The sequence below is a fragment of the Colletotrichum tamarilloi genome (genome assembly GCF_030869305.1).
Source record: "Colletotrichum tamarilloi strain Tom-12 chromosome Unknown Scaffold_181.1, whole genome shotgun sequence".
NCBI lineage: Eukaryota > Fungi > Ascomycota > Sordariomycetes > Glomerellales > Glomerellaceae > Colletotrichum > Colletotrichum tamarilloi.
Genome location: NW_026849564.1, coordinates 1 through 16,349, shown reverse-complemented (window position 1 = coordinate 16,349; position 16,349 = coordinate 1). Strand labels below are relative to the sequence as shown.

The window sequence follows — 16,349 nt, the reverse complement described above, 5'->3', positions numbered from 1 at the left end:
CAAAACTGCATCCCCTCGTGGCATCTTGGTGATATTGGTTCACCGCGTCTTGTCACGCCAATCAACACCTAAATGTCTTTCCTTGATGCGCAATCCTTATCCGTGAATCAAATTCTTTTATTGCTTCATGAATTGCTGTCTCATCTTTGAGCAAGAGCTTCGATTGGATACCTCTTCGAGCCTCTTGATGTTCACATGTATACTGGCTGTCTCAATCCCTACTCCTGATGCAAGGCGGTGTTTGACGATTCTTTAGGCTTCGGTATCAGCATCCAACTGATACCTGTACCTGCAATCAGGGCTATCAGAATAGGCTGCAGCACACTGACGCCTATGCGAGATGCGATTACTCCCGTAATGACGGGAAACAAAGATCCACCAATCTGCCCGATCACAAACACGAATGAGAGGGCTGTTGGTTGCACCTCTGGTGAGAAGAGTTTGGATCCAACAGATATACCCTAGGGATCGTCAGACATCTGGGTCCTGCATCAGTAGTTGCACAACTTACCGTGGCGAACAGAGGACCAGAGAAGAATCCAAAGAAACTGATGGCCACTGAAGCAGCGATGATGTTTGGCACCCTGTTTCAGACGCATTAGACTCCAGTAGTCACGAGCTTGACGGCTTTCATACTCACAACCAGAACACCAACTGAAAGGCGATGCAGAGCACCACATAAAGCAAGATCATTCTCCTTTCACCTAGACGATAGGTAGGTTCAGCCAAAAGAAGGCGACCAAGCATGGCTCCTCCATTAAAGCCCGCCGGGACATAACCCACGGCGCCGAGATTACCACCACGAATCTCAACAAGATATTCGACAATCCATCCACTTGCTGTAATGGTCGCCCCAAGTAGGAAGAAAAAGAAGATACTGACCATCCAAAGAGATTTGGATCGTAAAGCAGTCTTCATTAGTTGGAATGCGCTCTTCTTCTCCTCTTCGTCAGTCCCTGCTTCTGGCTCAGTCGCCCTGTTCTTTTTACGTCCAAATTTGATAGTGTCTCGGAAGGCGTAGCAGGTCAGGGCAAAGTTGAGAACACCAATGGCGAGCGGGAAAATGTAGAAGAGATACCATCGAGAGGTCTCCCCAGCCGATGCAATTGGAGTCGCGACAAATGGGGCAACTAGACATCCTGCCATGTACAATGCATGGATAAAGGCCAGCCATCGATGTGCGGCCTTGGCGCTGGCTACATACGCATTTGCACCTGCATCTTGGTATGCCTGTCCGAGGCATACGAGCCAAAATGTGACGGCAAAGAATGGGAACGGAGGTCGCCATGCCCGGAGCGCGTGGGCCAAGACTTGGAAGAAGGCGCCAAAAGCGAGCAGTCCGCCGAGGTCAAACTTTTGTCGGAGATGAGTGTTGGTAAGGGCAGCGAGGAACCAGCCGAGAAAATTTGCTCCGTAGCTTGAATCAGGGATTAGTTTTGAAGCTAAGTTTTAAGATTATGGCTTTCGCTACGCACATAATAGAAACGACTGCTGTGGTGATGCTATAGTCGCGGATCATGTAGGGAAGGAGAGGACCGACACTACCATCATTGACTCCAGAGATGAAGAAGGCGAAGCCTGAGGCTATTAGCTTTAAGAGTGTGGCATTGTCAATTTTATTGCTCTGATCAGTGTCTGTAGGGTCAACGGATCCTAAAATGTGTCCACTGCGGGGTTGCTTCGGTGCTTCGGCAAGTTCGTAAGAGTCTGACGACGTGTGCTGCTGTTGAGTGACTGTGGCCATCATGAAGCTTCAAATAGTTAAGTCGAGACGGATATTCCAAGACTCCTCAGATGGAACAAGGCAGGCCATAGGATGAGGCGAGAAAGCCTTTATGGAGACCGGGCTCCAAGGCGAGGGACGGTTAATCAACGGCCCCGCCTATGCAGTTGGGTTGGTTGTTGTTCCGGAAGAGGACAATGGCTAAACTCCGGAGTGTCAATTTTAGATTATGTCACTCTACGTTGGAGGAAAACCGTCATCTGCCGGCCGGTCTCTCCACAAAACGGCGGGGCGGGCCGGAATTTCGGGCGCGCTTCCGTCTAGCTATTCCGGACTCGCCCAATTCGATACGCAAGGCAACCAGGTGCTCTCATTAGCGTCTGGCTTCTCAACACTATCAACAGCAGGGTAGCCGAGGACTGTAAGTAGAACGAACCTGAATTCAATGGTTTCTTTGGTTTTAAAGGCGATCCAAGTATAATGACGAGTTCCAGGTCGGAAGCCTTGTGCAAACATATTTCTGAAGCGGCGAGCAAGAAAACCTTCTATCCTCAAATCATCGTACCTTAATTCGGGCTTGAGTCATGACGAAATATTTCCTCCTCTACAACGGTCAGTAAGTTCTCTCGCTTAAATATGCAAACGTAATGGGCTGCCCGATTCACAAATCTTGACTTCGTCCATGTTGGCCCAAATCGTTCCTTCTATTTTATTGATCAAAACTACCAACTGTGGACATTCCGAAACTAATTAAAAAAGTGTTGAATCCATTCACTTCAAGTGGATGGAATGATTGTGAGAGCTGTAGATTCTTTGACCAACAACGACAAATACTAAATCATGATTGGAAGTCTCTGATATGAGGGCTCTCCTTTCTCTAATCGATGCATTGAAACCTAGCGCTGAACGTTTGGTGAGCCTGCAAGGCCATCGAACGCAGCGATAGCCTCTCATTTTGCTCGAACTCAAGATATGCGCATTTAGCTTTTGATGTCGACTTTTTAGCCATTCGACCATGCCAATAACAACACAGAGGAACTAGAGCTTCGGTGACGTATTGTACAAAAGGGTCCATAACGTGGGAGATGAATGACTGTACTGCCACAGAGGCTGTTGCTTGTTAATAATACTGCTCCTCACAATCCTATGTACCTGAGGTAGGTGTTAAAACCTCGCCGAGTGCCAAACGCCAGGAGCACATTGTCGCCCCTTCTCGGTCCCGGATGTTTTGTTGGCGCATCCTAGCTTCTTATGAAACTGTTCTGCAGGAAAAGGCACAGAAACAAAAGATTTGAATTTCACGGAGTAAACTTTCTAGTATCGGCAGTCCCAGCCCAATGGGCAGCCCACCACTTCATTAATTGGACTGAGACAGCTGGGGCGAGTGTGACATCCATTCCAACCACACACACACACACTATGACCGGCATGGCCAAATGTGCCGCCGAGTTCTCGAGACTCTCCTGGCGATCTTTCAAGCAAGCTTGAGAATCTTACTTCTGGAGGGGCATAGCCGGTACGTTTTAGCACTGTGATGTATTGAAGAGTAGATGATTCAGTCGGATCGGTAGTTGCATATCTAGTGTAGATTTCAAGAACGCACGTCTTGACCATGTAGCATTGTGTGGTATACTCCTGCCGAACCCTTGGTTGAACGGAAAGTTGTCGGCGATGACTACCTTGGGGAGCTGTCGTTCATGTAGGATGCGATACACTGACGGCCGTTGACACTCGATCGTTCGCGACCGTAAGGGGGAATGGTTGTGTGAATTTCCGAATACAGAACATGTCGAGTCATATGCGAAGAAGACAAACTTCAGCCCAAGAACGGGGCGTGTGCTGCCCTTGCGGGGTTGTTCCTGTTGTTCCTGAAATAGTACGGTTTCATGCGTACCTGATCAGACGGAAAAGTCTAAAACGTCATCCGTCAAATCACAAGTAGACATATATCCCGCGTCGGAAATGCGCATACTTGCACCGGCCGAGTCCTTGATAGTGTTATTTTATCGTTTTTTTATTTTTTCTTGAATTTAATCTCAACTATCGCGAGACGAGTTCCCACAGTATTATACCACAGAATCGGTCCTCGCCTTCCGCACAAAAACTACTTTGTGAATATTCTGTCCCAGACAGTGATTGGAGTTTTTGAATGTATAGAAACGAGTGAGATAGTATAATGAAAACATCGTATGCAGAATGTCGCCCATTAATACCCATAAGTGAGTGAGAGTACGATGGGCCAGCAGCACAAGAATTTGATCTGAGATCACCAGCCGAAATTGGACATGAGGTTTCGCCGCTTCACGAAGCTCGCTCGTCGACGTCTTTCAAATGCCGCTCCCGCCGATTTCCCTGCGGCTGCTGCTCCCTCTCCCCCAGCAGCCGCTTCCTTTGCCTTCTTGGCCTCGGGGTCGTCACCTTTGCCTTTGCCTTTGCCTTCAGGTCCACCCGCAGCTTCCTCAGCAGGCCCAGCGGCGCCCTCAGGACCGTTGTCCTTGGCCTTCTTCTTCGCCTCGGGGTCATCGTCTTTGCCTTTGCCCTTGGCTTTGCCATCTGGACCTGCTGGCGCTGTGCCGTTCACGGCCGCTCCTGGAAGAAGTGCGGCTTTGCCCTTAGCCTTCTTGTCCTTCTTGGCCTTCTTGGCTTTTCCATCTGGTCCAACGGCTTCGGTGCCGTTACCTGCGGCGCCGGGAATCGCCCCCTTGCCCTTTCCATCCTTCACCTTCTTTGCGTCTTTGCCCTTGGCGTCCTTGCCTTTCTTTCCCTTCTTGCCCGGAGGCGCAGGTGCTGTTCCGTTGGCGGCGGCCTGGCCGGGGCCAGCAGCACCTGCTAGTTGTCCCTCAGCCTTCTTCTTGGCTTCATCTCTTGCCTTCTTTGCGTCGTCCCTTGCTTTCTTGCCGGCGTCATCCTTACCCTTGCCCTTCTTTCCTTTCTTGCCGGCAGGGTCAGTTCCATTTCCTGCGAGAGCGGGAGGAGGAGGAGGTTGAGCTGCAGCAGGTTGAGGAGGAGCCCCTACGGCCAATGGCGCAAGAGGCTCACCAGCTACAGCGGGAGCAGCCTCCGGCGGCGGTGGTGGTGCCCCCTCGGCATCAGGCGGCGGTGGAGGAGTGTTGGGGTCGGGAGCCGGTCCGCCATCGGGGGGTGGTGGTGGAGGCCCATCATCAGGAGGAGGGGGAGGTGCCTCGCCGTCTGGAGGTGGTGGTGGAGGAGCATTGGGATCGGGAGCTGGACCTCCATCAGGGGGTGGCGGGGGAGGGGCATTCGGGTCAGGAGCCGGTCCTCCCTCTGGAGGAGGTGGTGGTGGCTCTGCGTTTGGATCAGGCGGCGGCGGCGCTTCATCAGGAGGTGGTGGAGGAGGCGCGTTCGGGTCTGGAGGAGCAGCATTTGGATCGGGAGGCGGCGGCGGCGGTGCTCCGTTAAGTGGTGGTGGCGGGGGAGCACCGTTAGCCGGAGGAGGAGGTGGAGGAGCGCCATTCGCGGGAGGCGGAGGCGGAGGAGCCGCGTTTGGGTCAGGCGGTGGTGGAGGAGCACCGTTAGGCGGAGGAGGGGGAGGAGCAGCGTTTGGATCTGGAGGCGGCGGAGGTGCACCGTTCACAGGAGGAGGAGGAGGTGCTGCTCCATTTGCCGGGGGAGGAGGAGGAGGGGCCTCTCCCGCAGCCGGTGCCGGTGGTGCTGCCGGTTGGGCTTGAGGGACAGCAGGAACAGCCCCATCAGCAGCAAGAGGAGCTACATCCGGAGTCCCATCGCCTAGATAGAGTCAGTTTATGCATTTGATACCAATATGTGATGTGCATGACGAACCCTGTGCCTTATTATTACTGCCAAGAGCAGACAATACACTATCGACGTCCAACTTCTGTACAAAGTTTCTGACATTCAGGCCTCGAGCCTTTACGGAGGCAACATTCAAAGCCCGCTTTGTATCTTCCGAGGCTTCATTATTTCGTCGGGTATCGTAGTTGGCCGTTACGGCGACGTTGAACAGCAACGCTGCCACGGCGGCTTGGCGCCACGAGAGAGTGAAAGTCATCGAGACGTGGTTTGCTAAACAAACATAGAGACTAGGTAATTGTCGTAAAGTGGAAACTTCTGTGGCGTCAAGCCTAACAGAGAAGGAAAAGGAAAGGAAGTCCACACAGCAGACTATAAAGAGAAAAAGAATGAGATGAAAAGAAGAGGAGGAGGCGAACGAGTAGGTTGGGGAGCAGAAGATCCGGACCGACAGAGAAGAGACGAAAGTCTCGGTTTAGATATAAAGTCGTTCGCCGACGGGGTGTGGGTGCGTGATGCTCCACTAGGCTTAGTCGGTTGAATCTGCTCTTCTCCGGACAACTGCCACCGTGATGGTTATACAACCCAGACACAACCAGACACTACTAAGTCAAGTGCAGGGGCCTGTTTGAGGAGTGCGCTGAACAAAAAAATCGCGAGTTCCAGAATGGCCGACCCAGTTGGACCGAGTGTAAGATCTAGGCTCAGGGGGCAAGGTTGAGATGTGCGAGCGAGGAGAGGGCAGCTCGCCACAGAATAGTTCGATGCCACGCTTGAAAGTCTCTCGCTTGAGGACAGGTGATAGAAACGGCGCTGTGACAGGCTACAACAAGCCTACAGGTCCAAAATTAGACTCTGAGTCGAGACGATCCGGACTCATATATGGCCTGCATAGCGGGAGCTCGGAGGCGATCGCCAAGGCAGTACCCTTGGGAAAGTACACGGACAAGGTGAACAAGGCTCGCAGACAAGCTTATTCATGTCAACGTTGCGGCGGCCCGCGGGGATTTGCGCTCGGGTACTAACTAGTCTTAGTGAAGTTCTCCAGTCTAGTAGAAATGTGCCATGTTCTCAAACCAGTCGTGCGGGGGGGTTGTCGACTGCCCGTGATGTTGACACACTAGAGATGTTGACTAGGTGTAGGGGAGGAAAGTGTCCGCCGCTGTTGTCGGCAGGGTTATCCCGTGCGCAGCGGGCAAGCAAGACACGAGAACCACACCATCGCAAGGATAGCGGGGATCTCGTCTTGCTGAGAAGAAGATGGATTGCCATCATTGACCGTGCAGTAGCAGCACTAGTGACAGATTCGGACTGGTGGAGGAGAATCGCTCGAGGAAGAACCGTTTCAGTTACGGGGCCATCTCTATCCGGAATGCCTTCTTCGCTGAGAGCAAATTGTGGTCCTCACAAGTGGCTGAGTGTGCTGTCACACCAAGTCGCAGATGTGTGCCAAGAGGGGTTGACATTGCACAGCAGTGAACCTGGGAGGAAAACTCAAATGCTATCGGACGACTATTTAAAAGTCGGCAAACCCGTTTCAGTTTGTTTCTTTCGGGTGTCTATACTACGCTAACAAATTTGCGCGTAGTTTTAGTGAACTGATCTTAACGCACTATCAAGCCCTCCTAGGTCACAGATCGTCTCAGACTTGGGGGCCATGGGGCCACATGCCTGGAACAGGAACTCTGCGCAGCCGGAATACTCTGGAGTCAGGTTCGTGGGCGAGATGGACTGATTCATCCGCTTCGGTCATCTGAAAGATCAGTCTGTCAGTGTGAGTTTCCATGCAACCTCCAGTCTCCAATTCCCACTTCAAGGTTTTTGAATGATGAACGATAGACAGGCGGCGACTTGCACTGATCCGGTGTGAATTGACGCCAAGGCAATTAGACATTACCCTCGTCGGCCGTCACACATGTAGCACCCTCGACCAACCTGATGCTTGACATCTGCGAACATGTTCTCGTCATTCTTCCTCAATTTTGAGCGACTCAGTGTAGATATAGAGTGACGTTGACAAGGGAGTAGTGAGTAATCGGCCCCTACCAAAAGCCCGTGAAACACCTCGCCTACATTCAGGTGGCTCAATGTACTTATAAAGCCATGTGTCATTCTTGATTGCCCCTCCGTGATTTGAGGCAGAATGCGGTAACAACAGTATTGCTTCCCCGTAGCAATGATGGCACTTGGACCAAGCGGCAGATCACCGTTGAATGTTTGCGATGCGCAGGGAGATTGACCTTGTCCATGTTCGCGAGTTGCTCGTAGCCATAATCCTTGCTGATCTTCAGACGCACGCTGTCGAGAGTTGCCACAGCCACGATGGGATTGATGACAAAAAATCACAACCCCTGCAGTCACTATTCGTTGAAGATTTCGTGATTTCTTACACAAACACAATTATCACCACAACTGCAAGTATTACCAGGAGGGTGGTAATGGGGACATCAGATGCGCAGTAAGAGCCGTTTATCATTACGACCAACAGCCAAGAGACACCCAACATCAGGCGCCAAGAAGTGCACAGATGGGAGATTTCAACCATAGAACTGCAACTAGACCCCGGATCTATCGCATGATTAGTTTCCACTCTCGTGGGTCCAACAACTTCCTACTTTTCGGCCGGGCTCGCTTGTACATCTGGTAGCCTGTAGCAAAATATGTATACAGCAGCGACAACTAACGAATCTCCATGACAACGTGGAAGTTCAAGTCACCATACAATTCAGACTCAGTACTAGTTGAATTAAAAACTCACCATGCATCGAACATAGCCATCAGCAAATAACCAAGAAACATTCACCGTTTGACATAATGTCTTAGTGCTTCGATGTCATCGATTCGCTTTATGTACCCTATCTTTTTGGTACCTCGGAAACTATGATTCCACTTGGAAGCTCTTGTTTCTGTTCAAGAAGATGAGAGCTAAGGGAAGAAAGACAACTTTGGGCGATCCTATTGTCTCAAAGTATGTTTCTGCGTTGTACTCAATTTACAGCACTGTAGCATAGTCGCCCGAAACTTAAAACTCTGCCAATCGTATTCTGAATGTATTAGACAGCAGTAAGTCCAGGAAGACATCTAGGGCCAGTGGCCCAGCTTGGATGATAATTGAGAGATGGCTCCCGGATTCTCCTGGCCAGAAGTTCAAAAAAGGTTCGATGCTGCGACTTACATGTTCCAGTCCTCGGCAGATGTCCTATTTGAGGACATGTGAGTAGCTGGCTGCGGACCCTCGTCATGGTCCTTTTCCGATTCCACAAGTCAAATCTGGATCAAGCCGATTGCTTTCCAGTGCCATATGTCAGCCTCGAGTTATGGCCAGGAGGTGTGTGTAACTCGCCGCTCAATACGTAAAACAGTTTATCGTTATGAGGACGCGAAAACACGACGTTGTCGGGAAACTCTTACTCGCAAGAATTACAGCATCAAATTATTCAGACAGAATTACCCTCAGACTAAGAGAGTCTGGATAGACAAAAGGGGCGGCTTTGTTTTCTGGCTCAATACAGCGATGACCGTGCATCCGTCGCCAGTGTGAACACTTGCAACGCCCTGGTCCTGCCACAGCCAACACTCCATCGGGCCTGCGATGCCGGTGTTGATGAAACCCGGTGCGAAACCCCAATTCTCCATCTGTTGCCTCCACGAGGATCCGCTCTGGCAACAGGCGGCTCGTTCTCGTTATCCAGGATATTACCCGAGTAGAACAATGAAAACACTTATTATAAGGAACTCCTTTGTTTCTTAAACACTCAAAGATGTTGCCTCTTTCCCTGTGAAGGATTGCTCTAATGTTGGGGGGGGGGGGGGGGGGACGAAGCTCTGAATAAAGAGGAATGAACAACTGCTAATCAAGATTGTAAATGCATCACAATAGAGTTCTTATCTGCGCGATCACTCGCGGCCCTGAAGCTTAAAATAAATGCGGGCGAACACCACATGCTTGGATTTTGGTTTCACCTCTGCAGTGACACTGACAGGCTCACAGACGTCCGAACATCTGAAGTCAAATTACACGCAAGCATCCTTGAGATCGGGTTCATGGGCATACCTAGGACACCTTCCGCCTGGAGCTGAAGAGGCAAAAGTCTCACCATCAACCACGAAAGGTCATTTGGGGTATGCCCTGTAAGAAATGCTCTGGCATAATCCGACACGTAACGTAAGGTGCTTTTTGGTGTCGACGAAAAACCCTCCGGCCTCCGACTTTTCCCTCAGGAAGTCTCTTGCGAATCATGGTGTTGCCGTTGACGCCGTTGTTCCTGGCCCTGGTCTGAGCCAAGGAACATAAATCTGCAGAGTGTTTCCAGCCTCTGCTTTCCTGTTCAAATGCTCTAACCCATTTGATTGACACCATTGACACTAGTGTCGACTGATGTTGGGTTCAAGCCCTGCGCCAAGAGAAAGGCCATCTCGTAGATACAGATCGGCCAATTCCACAACGCTAGCTTATTGATAGCCCTTCTCGTGCTCAAAACAACTCTCACAATGTGTGTGATGACTAACAAAGACTACATGCTTGCCGGGGTCCCCCGCATTCTGCTGTTGCTCCCCCGGATTCAGGGTGGCCCCGTAAGCCCGGTTCCCCGCAATCCGGATGGCCCCCAAATTGGGTCCAAGGCTGCTTCTGCGTCGTCCAACCACCTTCGTCCCATTGTAACCATTGCAATATTGCAACAGACGCATCGTGAACAGCACCTCCAGCCACCGTGGCAGCAAGTAGCGATGGCAACGCAACAGATAAGCTCGGCGACACCCATTCCTGCGGCCGACGACGCCGCGTCTCGTCGCGCGAAGAAGAGGGAATTGGACCGACGTGCACAGCGAGCTGCCCGAGAACGGAACAAGAATCGCATTGCCTACCTAGAAGCGACTATCCAGGCTATGAGCGAGCAAGAGCAGAGCGCAAAGATCGACAGCTTGATGAACCAGCTGTCTGACATGACGAGACAAAGAGACACCCTGTCGAAAACACTCTCCTCACTAGAGACAACCATACAAGTCCACCGAGAAGGCGAACGTGCCGATACTTTGCAGGACCGAGCATCACAACCTGAGGCTACGGCTTCTAACTGTCAGCCGTGGCCGGGCGCTCATGAGAGTTCAAACGCTTTTGACATTGAGGTCGAAGATATGCCCTTAGACGTCTTCACCCCTGGCATCTCCGCCATAAGTTGGGGACTCCCAGTATCTGACGTAACCGGTCATACTCTTGCGACAGAGACGGAACTGGCCAACAGAGTTCCCGCTCCACCTAGCCTCGCCCTGGCAGGGAACCCTAATCTGGAATGTCTACCCGACTCCCCTCCGCCTCGACATCAAGGCGATGGTGTGATCGTGCCGGAGCCAGATAGTGCCTGTGAGTGTTTAGGATCAAGACAAGATCCTCAAAGCCCGGGTTTATCGACAACAAGTTTATGGAGATCCGCAAACGAAGCTCTTGGCGCCAGCGAAATGCTGTCCAGGAGTGTTCTGGCTATGGAGGACGAGATGAGCGACGACATTCCGGTCCGCGTCATCTTAGAAGGATGGGATGCCGTCGAAAGATCAGGGAAACTACCGCCCTTGTGGAGAAGACTCCGTCAGACCGATACGCTCCAGTTCAGAAACTGCCCGGATACCGAACGGCTTGCTATCCTGAGACTCATGCACCGCCTCCTCCGATACCAAGCCGAGCCCACAGTCGAACAATGCGCCAAGTTACCAGCATGGTATCTCAGCAGGTAAGCAGGTGGATTCGGCCGATTGTTCTTGTGAAAAATGCTCTGACAAATATCTAAAGACCATCTCAATCACTACCTCACTCTTCTGCAATAGATTTCTTCGTCTGGTAAGTCCTGCTTCTGTCAATGATTGAATTTCCATCGATAAAAAGTTACTTACGTTTCCCCCGCTTCTTAAAATAGGCCAGGTGTTCGAGAGCGCTTTGTCTTTTCACAACATCAGTACTGTTCGAACCTGTTCTGGGAGGTATTCGCAAGCAGCTTCCGAATCATGTGGCCTTTTGAGTTCCGCGATTGCTACCGGCGAAACATCGAGACAAGACGATACTGTGTGGCCCCAGAGTTCGAGGACAGGATCCGTGATATCAACTCCTGGACCATGTCGTCAGACTTTTTCAACCACTTCCCGGAGATGTATGCCGACATCCCAGCATATCAAGAAGTGCCAAGACTTTTAACTTGGAAAGATGCTCGAGAGAGCAGGCTACGACAAAGTGGAAGGGTCAAAGAACTAGAGACTGGAAGCTCTCCGCGAAGTAGGAGAAATTCTGACATGGACATGCTGAGCCTGGCAACAGTACAAAACTGGCCAGCAGGTGACTTTCTACTCTCAAATCCTTCAGGCACATAAGTAGATTTCAGTGTTCCCGTTAGCCGATGTGAATTACTTAGTACACAAGAAGAGTCTACCATAGACATGCGGGAACTGTAACCATAGTCGAGATTTGCCCCTCCTCGCTCATCATGATTCCTCACCTTTCACTCGCATTTGAAGCTCATGGCATCCTTCACGTCTCCGCTTCCTTTGTACTTGATAGACTGGGGGTAAGGACAGAGGTTCCGAGTCGTGTTGGTACCCTCCTGCGTCGTCACAGCAAACAAAGTATCTGGGGCCTTGCCACTTTCGACCCAGTCGACGAGAACAGAGAGCGGCTCAACGGGAACGGGGCCGTACCCACCACCGCAATGTCCCGCCCCCGGCGCCAAGAACAGCCGATAGAAGCTCTTCAGAGATTCCACGCCACCCACCCTCTCTTGAAGTCTGTCCCAGAAAAGTGTCGTCCCGAGATGGGTGATGAGCGGATCACCCATGCCATGCCAAGTCAACAGCTTCCCGCCCGCTTGCTTGAACTCCGTGAGATCGAAATCATCGGATCCAAAAGGCTTCGTGTACTTTGCCACAGACTCGTTGAAGATATCCTCAAACTCTGCGAACGTGAGAGATGCGGTGTCGAGATCTGGGTCCTGTGCTACGAAATATCGCATCCATGCTTCGGCCGCGGCGAATGGCACCGGCACGGTGACACCATCAACCGTCTTCGTGTTGGCGAGGCCGGTGAAGGGCGCGCCTGGTGGATTTCCATACCACAAGAAGTTGCCTGTTGTAGTTCTTGAGCCTTCAAGTGTTTTCGCAATGACTTCGGCAAAGTCCTCCGTTATCACGACAGGTCCATCAGTATCGGTACAGTTGATGCTCTGCCCAATGAGTTGGCTGGAATCAAACTGACACTTCTCGGGCGCTGAGATGAGGCCATCTTTTGCGCCATCCTGTGGATCGCACTCCGCAATGATTGCCTTTTGATACTCCAGGAAAACGCACTGTGGTGGTGCGGCAATGTTGCCCATGACTACCGACGGCCAGAAGTCCGCAGGGGATAATTGAGGTGTGTTGATGGCTGGGGCATTGGCCAGGACACCATCGAAGTCATACGGATCGTATTGAGCAGCGAAGTAGCCCTGTCGTCCACCCTGGGAGCAGCCGCTGTAGTAAGAGTGGTGGGGTTTGGTACCGTAGAATGCCTTGACTGCCTCTTTGCCGATAAGTGCCATCTCATGGATGGACCGCGTGGCAAAGTTTTCGATCAATGGCTCGTTGATACTGCCGTTGGCTCTGAGAGCCCATTGACCAGAGTTCGCGTCAATCGTGTGATTCAGCGTTAGCCCGGCATCCGTCGAGCCAGCAGCATATCCCTTGGAGACGGGACCAGCAAGAGCTGAGGCAAAGGTACCCGCAGCAAGACCGCCACCACCAGTGGCGAGAAAGCGTCCGTTCCAGGTATCTTCAGAGGGTAGCCAAATGCTCACAAACACAACGTCGTCTGCGCCATGGTGATTGAGTGCTAGAGTAAAGTTGCAAAAGTCGAATTTCGACGTTGGGTCAGTAGGTAAAACATAGTCGCGGACCTCATTGCTCTCGGTGACTATGACATTAAAGCCGTCAATTGGCGGTATCTCGAGTTTGTCGCAAGTCAGCGGTCGAGGATCAACACAGCCTTTGGAAGGCAGACCCAGAACCCTTTGACCTAAGATCCATGTCATCAACAAAAGCCAGACTGTCATGATGAATAGAAACACTAATGGTCAAGAGTGGATATCAACTGGGGGAAGGTTCTCATTCCGACTCCTCTCGAGACAAACAGCCATCATCTTACTACCTTTATAAACCATTTCCCACACTCATTGCCCCGTAGATTTCATCAACGCAAGTGCATGCGAGGGGAAGTGCGAGCGAGTTGCCTCGTGGAGCTGGGTAACACTGCGGGGATCTTACCATCTATGCCAAGCGAGCTCCCCAGTTTTCCATTCGAGCCGGAGTCTCCCAAGTCTCCCATGCACTTTCGGAAAGTGTTGGTGTGGTGCTCAGCTGCGAGAGCAAATGGTTGCGATGCAGCACCCCATACTAACCACGTAATCATACCAGCCCAAGGGCTAGATTTCTGTATTGAAGCCATCATCATTCGCGAGCCAGAATGCCGGGTCTCTTCTCCCGAGTAAAGGGATAACCAACTCTTGGCTGGCGTTGAGCTAGCGGTTGCTAAGGTGCGGTTGATGAGCGGAGGTTGAGCTACTGACACATGGTCCGAGAGTCTGCGACTCTGACTCTAGCGCCCTGACTCAGTGGCGTCGCTCCCCCTCCACTCTCATGATTGGTGTTCAGCGAATCATCAGACTTCTTATGAGACTTTGCATTTCGCAAGGCACGTTCTGGGAGTCCGGATTTGATGCTAGTTGTGCAGGAAGCGACCACGTCCCCCGCACTACCCCGGATTACCCCGCATCCAACCTTTCTCTCGGAGCTGCTAGGTGTCAAGCGAAATGGAGGCTTGCTTTGAGGCTTGCTTCGGCCTGGATTAGGCCCATGGTGGTAGATGGAAACAGGTCACCATCGCATTCTGATGGATATGTCTGTCTTGGCGATGACTCCTGGTGAAGACCCCTGCGAATACTTAAGAGAATGATCAGCATGTCTTGTACAATGGATCTCGGATTTGAGCTGTAGCAGAACTTGGGTGTCTTGCTTCATCTGCTTACAACCTCAACTCATCAGGAAAATATCAATCAGAATGGAGCAGCGAAGAGCCTCTGGCGACCTTCACCAGGGAGATGAAGAGTTCGGCACTCGTACCATTGACGAAAAGATTCATGATTCAACTCACGTGGAGGATGTGAAGGGACGAGATGTCGGCCAGATCTGTGGACTCACCGAGGCCGAGCAGAAGAAAGTCATGTAAGTCACCTGACAGGTCCATCGTACGCAACTAAAAAATGCTAACTACGAACTCAGCCGTCGCATCGATATTCGTCTACTTCCGATTCTAGGCATAATGTACTCGATTTCCCTCATCGATCGAACGAATCTCGGCCTTGCCTTGGTTGCGGGCATGCAGGAAGATCTGGGGCTGGCTGTGGGAAATAGATACACTGTCATTGTGATGGTATTCTTTGTTGCATATATGTCTGTCCCTTCAAGATGTCCCAGCAGTGATCAAAGAATGCTGACGAATTCACTAGTCTCTTCGAAATACCCAGTGTACGACCCAGGTGTGGTTTCAATTGTGATGGAGACTTTAGCTGACCGCTGTAACAGAATCTCGTATTGCCAAAGGCAGGACCCGCAAACTGGCTTTCGTTCCTCGGTGTAGGCTTTGGCGTGGTCCTGATCGGAATGGGCTTTACCAAGAGCTGGGGTGCTATGGCAGTCTGTCGAGCTCTTTTGGGAATATTGGAAGCAGGCTTTCTACCAGGTACCGTCACCGTCCGTCAGGGTTTGACACCAGGTCTTGGTGAAAACAGATTTTAACGTTGGAAGTTCAACAGGTTGCACTTATTTGATTACTTGCTGGTATACACGCTTTGAAGTGGGGAAAAGACTTTCGGGTTTTTGGATCCTTTCTGTCCTTGCTAGCGGTTTCTCTGCAATCTTTGCATATGTCCTGACTCTTCTCCGTGGAAAGAGTGGACTGAACGGCTGGAGCTGTAAGTTGAGATCTTGACAAGTCTTTTGAAATTGCAATATCATGCTCATCAAATATAACAGGGATCTTCATCATCGAGGGCGCAATTACCGTGGTTGTGTGTGCTCTGGGCTGGTTCATCATCATCGACTTTCCGACACAGGCCGGCAAGTTCCTGAAGCCGGCGGAGCAAGAGTTCGTCATTGCCCGTATCAATCAAGATCGCGGCGATGCTGAGGAGGACCACATTAATCTGGCCAAGATTCTGCATCACCTCAAGGACTGGAGGCTGTACTTTTGGGCGTTCAATCTCATGGCTTCGACACTTCCTGGATACGCTTACTCCTACTTTCTCCCAATTATTCTTCGCAATGGCATGGGCTTCAGCAGCACCCAGGCGCAACTTCTTTCTGCGCCTCCCTACGTTCTAGCAGCGATCGTGGCCTACATCTCCGGCTATCTTGGAGATAAGTACAAGATTCGAGGGCCAATCATTGCAGTCCATCAAGCTTTAACTGCTGTTGGCATGTTGATCACCGTATACGGCAAAGCTAATGGTGCTCGCTACTTTGGAGCTTTCCTTGGTATGTTTGTTTGTATGAGCTGTAGGTGACTGTACAAGGTACTATGACTAACCTTACTTCTACTTACTAAGTCAACATACCCACTTCCTGGCACCCCCCTGTTTCTGGCACCACAAAAACGATGGGATCACAACCCAACCTCCTCATTACTATTAACTATTGATCCTCAACCACACCCACTACAATACAGCTGCCAGCCTCACTAGGGCATTCAGAGTCGCTGGATTCAGCCGTGATAACCTCCTTTTCACCCGCTTCGATTTGAGCCCGATGGATATCCCTGATGTTCGCGAACTTCGTATTGGGATCG

General features: G+C 51.2%; 6 protein-coding genes across 6 annotated transcripts; 2 read left to right on the top strand and 4 right to left on the bottom strand.

Annotated features, from left to right (window-relative positions):
- Nucleotides 1-218: 218 nt before the first annotated feature.
- CTAM01_15839 (uncharacterized protein) lies at nucleotides 219-1,747 on the bottom strand (the record flags this gene model as incomplete). The annotated part of the gene is made up of 4 exons (XM_060531833.1): nucleotides 219-461; nucleotides 512-584; nucleotides 641-1,417; nucleotides 1,476-1,747. The coding sequence occupies 4 exons, from the start codon at nucleotides 1,745-1,747 to the stop codon at nucleotides 219-221; spliced, it is 1,365 nt and encodes a 454-aa protein (XP_060373579.1).
- A 2,242-nt stretch (nucleotides 1,748-3,989) lies between these two features.
- Nucleotides 3,990-5,753, bottom strand: CTAM01_15838 (uncharacterized protein; the record flags this gene model as incomplete). Its single annotated transcript, XM_060531832.1, has 2 exons — nucleotides 3,990-5,470; nucleotides 5,525-5,753. 2 exons carry the CDS (start codon nucleotides 5,751-5,753, stop codon nucleotides 3,990-3,992), a joined length of 1,710 nt encoding a protein of 569 aa, XP_060373578.1.
- A 1,383-nt stretch (nucleotides 5,754-7,136) lies between these two features.
- On the bottom strand, nucleotides 7,137-8,039 carry CTAM01_15837 (uncharacterized protein; the record flags this gene model as incomplete). The annotated part of the gene is made up of 4 exons (XM_060531831.1): nucleotides 7,137-7,260; nucleotides 7,430-7,443; nucleotides 7,735-7,792; nucleotides 7,885-8,039. 4 exons carry the CDS (start codon nucleotides 8,037-8,039, stop codon nucleotides 7,137-7,139), a joined length of 351 nt encoding a protein of 116 aa, XP_060373577.1.
- Nucleotides 8,040-9,985: 1,946 nt separating this feature from the next.
- Nucleotides 9,986-11,760, top strand: CTAM01_15836 (uncharacterized protein; the record flags this gene model as incomplete). Its single annotated transcript, XM_060531830.1, has 4 exons — nucleotides 9,986-11,220; nucleotides 11,280-11,327; nucleotides 11,404-11,634; nucleotides 11,688-11,760. 4 exons carry the CDS (start codon nucleotides 9,986-9,988, stop codon nucleotides 11,758-11,760), a joined length of 1,587 nt encoding a protein of 528 aa, XP_060373576.1.
- A 219-nt stretch (nucleotides 11,761-11,979) lies between these two features.
- CTAM01_15835 (uncharacterized protein) lies at nucleotides 11,980-13,958 on the bottom strand (the record flags this gene model as incomplete). Its single annotated transcript, XM_060531829.1, has 2 exons — nucleotides 11,980-13,523; nucleotides 13,703-13,958. The coding sequence occupies 2 exons, from the start codon at nucleotides 13,956-13,958 to the stop codon at nucleotides 11,980-11,982; spliced, it is 1,800 nt and encodes a 599-aa protein (XP_060373575.1).
- Nucleotides 13,959-14,564: 606 nt separating this feature from the next.
- CTAM01_15834 (uncharacterized protein) lies at nucleotides 14,565-16,202 on the top strand (the record flags this gene model as incomplete). The annotated part of the gene is made up of 7 exons (XM_060531828.1): nucleotides 14,565-14,728; nucleotides 14,786-14,956; nucleotides 15,013-15,031; nucleotides 15,089-15,284; nucleotides 15,361-15,477; nucleotides 15,539-16,039; nucleotides 16,111-16,202. The coding sequence occupies 7 exons, from the start codon at nucleotides 14,565-14,567 to the stop codon at nucleotides 16,200-16,202; spliced, it is 1,260 nt and encodes a 419-aa protein (XP_060373574.1).
- Between the last annotated feature and the right edge of the window lie 147 nt (nucleotides 16,203-16,349).